Genomic DNA, 11,061 nt, shown 5'->3' with positions numbered 1-11,061 from the left:
TAATAGTGTCTGAGTCACCATTTGACACACTGCGTATATTTCTATATGAAATTTTTGTTTAAGATGGCACTCTGGTAAATATTTAATTCAGGAATCAAATTTCCAATACATGTAGATGAAAACAGAAAAATGTAAAATTATTCAGATAATAGAGTAAGTCCATAGTAGAGTAGCAGTTCCTGAGTTCCACCCATTACTTACAGCAGTAGCAGTAAATCAGAATTTAGTGATTATTCTGCAGATTTCTAAACACTAATCACCTACCCAAAAATATTTCCCTCACCAAACTTGCTCAGTTATTACATCTAATATAGTTGGCTAGTGCAAAACATTTGCATTAATAAGGAGATATACTCCAGCCTTCTCAGGGACATCAGGCTCAAAGAACACAATGTTTAGATTACAACATTTTAACTCCTAAGGGTTGAAAATATTGGGCTGAGTCTACACCTTCCTTATTTCGTATTTTCTTCCAGGATGATGCAAAATTATCCATGAAGATCAAGTAGGCCAAAGATATCCCCATAAAGATATGTTTTAACCCATATGTTAAGCAACATAGTCTCACACACATTTCTATAAAAGCTAGTCTGGATTTCAGGCACAGTTAAGCAATTGTCACACACTGAGGGACATGAACCATAGCTCTTAAAACATTTAGCCGAGTTGCTTCTAAACATGTTAGAGCTTTGTAGATACAAGATTGTGTGCAATAGAGCAAGATGCTCAATACTTAAAAAAAACCTTGAAACAGTAGATACCTAGTTATTGCTTCTGTTATTTAGCAAATCTGGTTTATATTAAATTGCACCAGTTCCTACTCTACCTGCCAGTAACCAGGAAATCTGAGCAATGGAGTTATTTAAATAATTTATTTCTGCCCGTAGATCTCCTTTACAGAATCGAACATTTAAAGATTCTGAACAATTACATACTTCATATTCTTTTTTTGTCACATTCACAAGAAACTTAAATTTTAATAAGCATTGTTTAATTAATATACAAATTTTAATGAGTATTAAATATTTAAGTATTAATTAGTACACATGTGAAATAGTTTGAGACTAGAGACATAATGGACTCCAATTAAAAGTAGACATCCCAATTATGTATTTTACTGAAGTAAATATCGGACTCCTGCTTAACTGATTTTTAAAAATTCTTCCCATGTCTCATTTTCTATTAGTAAATTGTATACTGCAAGTATGCAATTAAGAAATACATGCTCAAATCTGCTTACAAGATAGTACCAGGCCTTAATTTCAACACATTCAAGGCTACTGCAATAAACACAAGTCTGCAGATTTGAAGAGATCATTCCCAGCTGTAGATGTTCTCAAATTGCTCTAAGTCCTTAACTATATGTTCAACTTTAATTGGAATGGTGAACGATGGGACTTAGTCCTTTTTTTTCCCAGTCCAGAGGGAAGGTTAGATGTTTATTTTGGTATCACATCTTGTGAACCGAACAAAATCCAGAGGCCTTGCCACTTTCTTCATGCTTCTGCCTGCAGCTGGGAAGAGCACCTTCTCTGATCTCAGAAAAAGTATAGAAATGGGGTACTTAATAAAGGCAAGTTCAGCAGTGAAGTCCTTTTCTTCACAAAAGCAGCTAACATGGTTTAACAGAGGTCTCTTAAGGCAGTCTAGGTTGATGAATTCACCCACAGTTGTGTTGTATGCCATCTCAGCTAATGAGCAAAGATATTATTCCCTCAACTGGTTCCTAGATTGTTGAATGTACTAATATAGCTTAAGCTTAGTCATCAAAATTAATTTTAAAGTTATGCAGTTGTTTGGATTTGATTTCAGAATAGTCCTCCAGAAAATAAAGAACCCAACTCCTGCACTGTCCTGGGAAAATGAAGTTCTGTTGGAAAAAATTAAATTCAAGTGTTCTGTTTACTACTATGTGTATTCCAAAGCATTTTGGGAAGTGCAGCACAAATGTTACATAGCCTTGTTTACACAATGACTGGCTAGTGTAAGCTGAACGTGCTGTATGCAGAATGCACTGAGAACTACAGCAGATACTTTACTTCTAGCATGATATGTCAAGTAAATGTGCATATGGACATCTGAAAAACACTGGTTCATCCAAGATGCTTCATACAAGTTAATTAGAACAGGTAAGGTCAATGGAATGTTATATTTAGATTGTTGGTACTATCTACTTGCTGCACAGACTTCAAGCCATTAAATAAATTTCACAGATGTGGCAACTGGTAGTACAAATATCAAAAATGTCAAATTTTGCCATACAGCTCAGGGAATATTTCTTCCTTATTTCAACTTTATAAATTCACAATGAAATGGGGTGTCTCCACGAGCTCTGTTCGCAGAACAAGAATCTAGTAATCAGATGTGAAGCTTGAAGGCAGGAGCTTTGCTTATAAATAAGTACAGAAGGAACTACTTAACAATGCAAACAAAAAGCATTTGGCATTTTTCAGTTTCAATTCAGGGTTATGAGTCAATTCACAATGAGATAGTTTATTCAAAGGTATGATGTGTGCAAATCATAAATTATCTGTGATCATCTCAGGACTTTTGAGTTGAGGTTACTAATGTCAACTAAACCTGTCTTTAAAAAGGCAGCTTCTCAACACAAAATCTATATATACAAACCACATATAATGCCAGCATTTAAAAATTCTGAGGAAAATTATTTTCTGAAGTCTTACAGTTCTTACATCATAAAAGCATACCACTTTATGCACATTAATTTCCAAATGGGTTCATATCAGGTGGTACCATCAGTGTGGGAGTCTTTGTAGAAAGAAAAGAAGCAAGACCAGAAAATGAGAGTGTTGTTTAAAAAAAACCTGGGGTGGCACCTCTAGTTAATTGTCAATGCGGTGCCAGTGGCATTCCAGGATAGCTGTCCTAATAAGGCTAACACCTAGAGTTCATAATGTTTAGAAGGTTTCCCACCAGTCTTTGACAGCAGCTGTTTTAGTTGAAGAAAGTAAGATGAAAATTGTCTCATTTATGTTTTGTTCTCTGAGCCAATGCCTGCACATTAGCAGGACCACCCCAAACTGTTCCAAATACCTCTTTTTCTCTCCTCAAGGCAGCTTCTAATTGTAGCTCTCTCCCTGCTGAAACAACTTTCTTCACAGCCTGAATGACTTCAGCAGGGCCCCTGGTATATAGCTTAAGCCATGTGTGCATTTCTCTCAAAGACTCATGTTCATCTGATGAGGACAAGATGGAATCTACCAAACCAATATGAAGGGCATTCTGTGGATCCAGTTTCATAGCACCACTCAACAACTTGAGGGCAGGGCTGCTGCCAAGGATTTGGGTAAGCCGGGCAGCTCCCCCCCAGCCTGGCACTAAGCCCATTTGCTTGTGGACAAACCTAATTTCACTCTCTGGTGTCATTAACCTGTCAATGGAGGGAAAAAAAAAGATTATGTTTAAAGTGTTGCAATAATACAATTTTAGCTTCATTTCAACGCAATGCACAGTTCTGGATAAAAGTTGCTGACAATGAACACCTTTTAATACTAGACACATTAATCAAGTAACAGACAGTTGATTTGCTGCAATTTTGCCCTAAGTAATACAACACAAAGAGATCATTTTTAAAGTGCCCCATAATCCAGAATTTATAAATATTACTCTGTAGATCTAATGTTGACATTCTGGCTCACAAATTTGTAAAGAATTTAAAGTTCATAGCATATCTAGCTTAAATATTTTCCTCCAGCTTTTACTTTTGGAAACATTTAAAAATGATAATTGCAGTGGGCAAACATGTATCACACTGTTAACAACAAAGGTGATAATTAAGTATTGGGGAAAATTACAATATTATCAAGCATCTCTTTTTCAAGTGAAAATTAAAAAGATAAGCTGGAAATAACAGGAGCAAGCACACACAATACCCATCCAAAAGTTTTGACTGATCTTACAAGTCAGAAGTTGTGGTTGGCAGTGGAGCTGTGAAGACCTAAATGAAAAGCTACTCAAGTACTCTTGACAATCCACTGCTGTTTTACTCTCAAAGTAAGTACATACAAATCGGTCCCTTTGAAGGCGAAACCATCTTTGACATGTGGCCACCCAGACATCTTTTAATAGCTCCAGTAATGAATCCATTATTCTAGACAGATTGTTCCATTGTTTACTAGTTTTTAATCACTATGGAAATCTTCCTAAAACTCAGTTTGAATATTTCTTTGCTTTTCAAACCACTGGTTGCTCTACTACAGACAATTTTGTCATCATTTTTTTTTGTCAGATACCTCTTTCACGGGACAACCTTTCATATACATTTATAGAGTACTATCACATCTCCCCTTTTCTCTTTTATGAATTTAGTAGCCTTTTCTGTATTGCTTGGTTTTCAGATCCTTTATCATTCTGGTAGCTCTCCTTTGAATTTATTATAACTACTTCATGTCCACTTTAAAATTATTGAAGATCTGACTTCTCTACTAAGCTTGGAGGCTGGCTGAAGATTAAATCCCTGCTTTGGAGGTGGGAATGGAGGTAATTGATTTGTATTTGTTATATTGAATTTGGGCTTCTCATGGTCTTTAAAAACAACAACGTTTTCCATTGTAAATCACCTAGAATTGTCAGGACTCAGGCAACATATAAATAAATAAATAAATGTAGTTCAAGGAAGTTATTACCTCCAATGAACTGGATGCAATGCTTCTGATAAAACCCCAAAATAAACTTTTTACTCACACTCTGCTGCTGGCCCACTAGCACTTTTTGTTCCTGCTTTCACACACTCTCTCACTAAGCCAGATTTTCCCAATCCCATATCTATGCATTTAAAATTAAAGGGACCATACACGTATCACAGCTAAACATCATCCTACCAGGTCAATTTGGCTCAGTGTTCAGATCTGTCAAAGTGATTTTGAATTGTGCTGTTGCCCTCTGACGCATTAGCTTGCCTCCCCCAAATGTCATCCGTAAATCTGATGATCATCTCTTCAATTGTATCAGGTAGATCATTTTTAAATATGTTGAATGACATTGGGCTGAATACAAAGCTCTGGAAAACTCAAAAGAGTCCTTTCCTTCAAGTAGATGCAGATCCATTTATGAATTCTTTTTGGATGCGGTTGTTTAAACAGTTTCAAATCCACCAGACTTTAGTACTATCTAGTCCACATTTATCCAGTGACTCCACAAACACTTCTTCTAATATTTGCTTTTTACCAAAACTCATGCACAGAGGCAGGCTGTGCTTTTTAACAGTGGATTGTTTAGTATATGTATTTGTATACATGTCATCACAGAATTTGGAGGAGCCGTATAGATCATCAAGTTGAGTACAATACTTAATTCAGGAATCAGGATTAAAACATTCCTGTCATATGGGTTTCTAGCCTGTGATTTTCCATTGGTGCTAAAGGAAGTCTATCTCTCTACTTTGCCTTGTGTAATTACACTTACACCGTGCATGTCTTTCCTAAATAAAATAGACTGGAGGCTTTAAATATAAATCTTGAGTTAACTGCAACTATGAGGATGATTCCTCTCTTCCTGTCTTTCCATATCCAAGAGATAGAGAACTTCTATGGCTCTTCTCATCACCTTGATCTCTGAGCTAAAGGAACAGCTGCAGGAAGACAAACAGAAATATCAACTCCACCCCATCTGCACAAATGGTGACTATAGTAGTGTCAAAATTAAATGGAAATCTATTATTTATTTGCTGAGGTTTTTTTTTTAAAGGAAATTGCACTAGACCAGAGGTGTCAAACTTGACTTCATTGAAGGCCTCATCAGGGTGGTGTTTGACCTCGGGGTGGTGGTGGTAGTGTGGCTGGGGGGAGGGCGTGGCCAGCTCAACGTCACTCGTGTGATCAAATGCCACATTTGCTAGTACTTTGTTTTGCTAGCACTCTGCCATCAAAAATGGACCTTGGGAGGGGCATGTGCAGCTCTCCTGGGCTCCATTTTCGGCTGTGACAGCCTCCTGCAGCCCTCTGCCAGTGAAAACGGAGCTTGGGAAGCCCCATTTTCGCAGGCAGAGGCCCCGTGGGCCAGTCCTTCGCTGTTTCCAGGGCGGCTCCACGGGCCAGATCTAAGCACCCCACGGGCCGGCTCTGGCTGGCAGGCCTTGAATTTGACATCCCTGCATTAGATTTTAGGAAAAGAGTACAAACTTTCAATAGACAGATTGCAATTAATCTCTTTCTTCAAAAAGAAGTTAGCACTCTAAAATATCAACCCAATTCATTGTTGGCTGAACTCAATAAAGCAAGGACAAGTCACTGCATTCAGCACTAAGCTAAAAGCCGTGTTCTACTGATGAACAATAAACTTATGAAAGTGGATAGTATTGAAAAAATATATCCAGAAAAGTATAGGAACACTAGGGTCTCAAAATATCTCCAGATATAGCATCTGAAATCCAGCATAGATAGGGAAGATCCATAAAACCGAAGCATAACATAATACAATACGTGACGTGTGTAACGCACACATACAGGAATTGTAATATCACAACAGCAAATGTAATTTCTTGGTCTTGAATTAATTTTAAACTGACCCAGATAGTGATGTACACTGAAAAGAAGGCTAATGTTTCATGTAGTTAATAGAAAAAAGGTAGGGCATACAAAGCATTTAACTGAAACAAATAAGTGATACTTCAGAAAGGAAACTGGATAGCTTGCAGTATTTGTAAGTAGGACAGGATAGGCAAATTTTGATACGAGTAATAATGAATGGGGATATTAATCTACACCTTGGGAAAGTAGTAGGAAATGGCTCATTGCAACTATAGTTAAGGCTCTGCTATTTATCCCACTTTGTGGAAATATACTGTCATTTATTGTGCTTTTTAAAAAGGGGGCGGAAAAATACAACATACCATACAATCTGAAGCTATTATCACACTGCAGAAGAGGATTAGCACAGTTCTTAGGAAGCTCATGACACTGCTATACAGTGTTGGAATAGAACCAAAGATCTGAATAGGCATGGCAGTGTAAATATCTACTTCTGACAATAGCTACATGTCTCCACAGTTTGTATCTTCTCCAACGTGTGCTTGGGATTGTAGAGTGGAGCAGTTTTATGGTGAAAAGGGAAAATGAGAAGGGCATATGGGCCAGAAAAAAGTGAGGATACAAATTAAGGGATGGGAGGAGGCTACACATGGGAGGAAAATACAAAAGTATGGGACCTAATTATCTGCTAAACAAATAATTCCCTCAACACTGTTCAACTATTTACAAAGTGTACACTACTATTACTGTTAATCTTCTCACCACTCCTTATCACCCATCCCCTCCCACTTGACTGTTTCCTAGTATGATTTGATTGTTGATTGTACCCTATGACTATCATTAGGTGTTGTATGTTATGATTCTTGATTCTTAATGAATGTACCTCTTCTTTATGTATGCTGAAAGTATTTACACCAAGACAAATTCCTTGTGTGTCCAATCACACTTGACCAATAAAGCATTCTATTCTATTCTATTCTATTCTATTCTATTCTATTCTATTCTATTCTATTCTATTCTATTCTATGTGAAATCCACCAGGGAAGAAGACAAGCCTGAGAATAGACAATTGTGGCATGATTTGACAAAAGAATCAGGCAGGACAAACACCTGCATCCTGTCACATTTACCATTCAAAGGCCTGGCCACGGACTTCCTGTCTGGTTTGTTCAGACCCCTTTCTTTCCTTTATGCAGGGGAGCTCAATGCATTTTATAATAATGATGGCTTATTTTAAAATAGTAGACAAAAATTAATATATGGAACCCTATTGACAAAAACAGACTGCAAGCAGAAATGTATGCAAACTACCACATCAGGTAACAATGGCCTGAATAAGGTAATAGCTCTACATTTTTAAGGCCTCTAGTGATGGATTTTACATGGCCTTTAAAAAAGGAGAGCCACCAGTGTCTGTCTTTCTGCCTGCCTGCCTGCCTACTATTTATACTTACTTCTTTGCGCTTACAGACTGTTGTAAGGCAAATGGTATCTCTATTAAATCAGTGAAAATTAGTCTCCTGCACCCCTTTCTCAGCCTCCTATAAACAAACAGTCAGGCCAGAAGAGGACAAGGAACCACTGGTATGCGGAGCATCACTTCTACGGTTGGCATGGATACACAGAGCTGTGCCTACATATGAATACACCTCTATTCAAATCTTCCTTTCCGACCATTCTTGCCAAATACATTTGCCAAGTATGTGTGTGGTTGAGTATACAGTGTGTGTGTGCGTGTGTGTGTGTGTGTACTCTATCTATCTATCTATCTATCTATCTATCTATCGGTATATAGCTATACACACACACACACACACACACACACACATAGACAGTAGACACACACACCACATACGTATAAATGCACATAAAATCCTCCTGGTCTTTTTCCAATTGCTGGTGACCATAAGTAAGAGGATGTTATTGATTTCCTATCTGGGCTAAGTCTTCCTAACACACCTGGAAGGCCAATGTGGAACAGTATACTGAAAAGACAGGCATTTTGTCCAACTCGGTCATCTTCTTGTATATTTTTACAATCATAGGAAAGGGATAGCTAAATGATACAGCTTTCCCCCACTTTATTGCTAGTTGTGCTGAGATGAATTTTTTAAAAAATCAAAATTCCTATAAAACCAGATCTTTAGCTAGGAGAATTAAACTGTCAGAAATCAAGATTGCAGACAATCCTATAACTTATACAGTGTTCCTTGACTGTAATTATACACTGATATCAAATTTGTGTATCTAAAGCAGGGGTCCTCAAACTTGTCAATTTTAAGACTTGTGGACTTCACTCCCAGAATTCTCCAGACAACTATGCTGTCTGGAGAATTCTGGGAGTTGAAGTCCACAAGTCTTAAAGTTGCCAAGTTTGGAGACCTCTGATCTAAAGCAAAGTGGGTAGGGTGATTTTTTTGGGGGGGGGGTGGGGGGGTGGGGGGGGGAGAAAGCTGAGAAAATGTCTGCATTGAGTTGATCACATTTGACCTTGTTTTGAGCAACGTATTCTGATTAGGGCTTTTTGCCAGATTTATATTATGTGAGCTACCTAATAACATAGACTGAAGTACAAGGAATTACATATAGGTCTTATATTCTAAATTCCAATCACCTGTACTTGCTAAAGGCACAAGGAAAAGGTGGGTGGAATGGGAGAATTCTGAACAATGACCAAAGAAAAAAAGGGTACCCAAATCTAACCCAATGTCTTGCAGACATTGATGCAATTGAGTTCATGTAAGTATTTTTATTCCTCACAAAACATTATCCATGTGAACTTTACAAACTTACAAGGAACACAAATATAATTCTTATTATACTTAACATGTGACTGCTTGTTCTAAATATTGTATACCATAAATCAAGGGTCTTCAAACTTGGCAAGTTTAAAACTTGTGGACTTCAATTCCCAGAATTCCTGTGCTAACATGACTGGAGGAGAAGCTATGGGAGTTGAAGTCCACAAGTCTTAAAGCTGTCATGTTTGAAGACCCTTGCCATAAATAAATGTACATTTACTGTTTTAATTATCTGATATTCTGATCTGGTTAAAAGTCTATGCTCTAAATATATAAAAAGGAAAATTTTCATCACCCCACAAAGATTTATAGATTGCAGATTGATTTGGAGAGCATTAGGGAAAAATCAGGATTTGATGGTTACTGAATCATTATCCTCCAGAGGACAGAATCTCATTGGAATATCTCAGGCAGGTATTTATGAATAAGCTGAATCCACCTGCAAGGGAGGGAATTTGGGGCACCTGAGACACAGCAGGGGCTATGCAGAGGGACCTCATTAAGGCACCTGGGCAGTGTTGGGATTCATTTTTTTTTAACTACCGGTTCTGTGGGTGTGGCTTGGTGGGCGTGGCAGGGCTAAAATCTGTAAAATCTCCAGTCAGAGGTGGTATTTGCTGGTTCTCTGAACTACTCAAAATTTGTTCTACCGGTTCTCCAGAACTGGTCAGAACCTGCTGAATACCACCTCTGCACCTGGGGTATGGGTTATTGGCATGTAACAGCCTAGAAAGGTGCGTGTAAAATGCCCCAAAGGTGCTTTTTCAAAAGGCAACTGGACTGTCTTTGTTTTTTTCTCTTGAAGACATTTTGTTTCTCACCCAAGAAACACCTTCAATTCTAACTGAATGGTGGGAAATGGAAGAATTTATATTTCTTTTCAAAAAGCACCTTTGGGACAACCATGACCTAGATGACTGAGAATCTCCATAGACATTCTGTATTAAAATAAGAACTTGAAGGAGACTTATTTTACCATTAACAGACAGTTTTAGTAACCTAGACAAAGGAAACAGAATGACATGGAAGGCAAATTTCGGCTGGTATACTTAGGAAATATGAAGGGAAGTTTGTGTAATGGAGATTATTAGGTTATTGCAGTAAGTGCATGGCTTTTAAATGACAAAGATCTAATTATCAGGCCTACAACCACAATGAATGAATCACAATCAAATAAAAATGGTGGGGGACATTGCTTAACATTTTTTAAACAGTTGTAACTAAATAGAACATAGGTTCTGAATTATATGATAGCTAAATGCAGAAACACACATCTTGTTAAAGTTAAGAGTTCTCTTAGGTCAGTGTTTTACAATATAACATTAAATCATCAAACAGTTAAAAAGTAAAGTGCACACATTAAAATATACTTTGTGATAGTTAGATCGATAGACAGAATAATAGAACTAAAGAAAAATACTAAAATATGTCACAGCAGAATAGGGTAATTAGAACAGGAAGGAAATAAGAGTTAGGATAACACTGCATTTGCTACCACATTTCCTCTGGGACAATTTGGGGAGGAAATAGCATCTGAATGGGGCCCCATAATTATGAGTGATGCTTTGAAGCTTACCTGAAATCACATGCAGTAGTTAGTTCTGCTCCTCCACCTAGAGCTTTCCCTTGGACTAATGCAGCTGTGATTAGAGGTAACCTACATAACAGGAGAAATCAAAAAGAAACAATTCAAACATTACAAACCTGAAAACACACATTATATAAGCAGAAATTGGCCTATTCATGTTGAATAAATTATCAAGCAATTCAAG

At 37.4% G+C, this 11,061-nt stretch overlaps 1 protein-coding gene across 3 annotated transcripts in view; it reads right to left on the bottom strand.

The window, feature by feature from the left end:
- Positions 1-857: 857 nt before the first annotated feature.
- ECHDC1 (ethylmalonyl-CoA decarboxylase 1) overlaps positions 858-11,061 on the bottom strand; it is a 34,829-nt gene continuing 24,625 nt past the window's right edge. For all 3 annotated transcript variants that reach the window (XM_026666083.2, XM_087972350.1, XM_026666080.2), the window contains 2 exons: positions 10,866-10,946; positions 858-3,391 (listed from right to left, as the gene is read on the bottom strand). In XM_026666083.2, coding sequence (XP_026521868.1) covers positions 2,986-3,391; positions 10,866-10,946 — 487 coding nt within the window. In that variant the 3' untranslated portion in view covers positions 858-2,985. The remainder of the gene's footprint in view (positions 3,392-10,865; positions 10,947-11,061) is intronic.

This window comes from Notechis scutatus, chromosome 1 (genome assembly GCF_049901735.1).
Source record: "Notechis scutatus isolate UNSWTSFEM ecotype Mainland chromosome 1, rNotScu1.2, whole genome shotgun sequence".
Taxonomy (NCBI): Eukaryota; Metazoa; Chordata; class Lepidosauria; order Squamata; family Elapidae; genus Notechis; species Notechis scutatus.
Note: the sequence above shows the minus strand (reverse complement) of the source record. Positions and strands in the feature narration are given on the sequence as shown.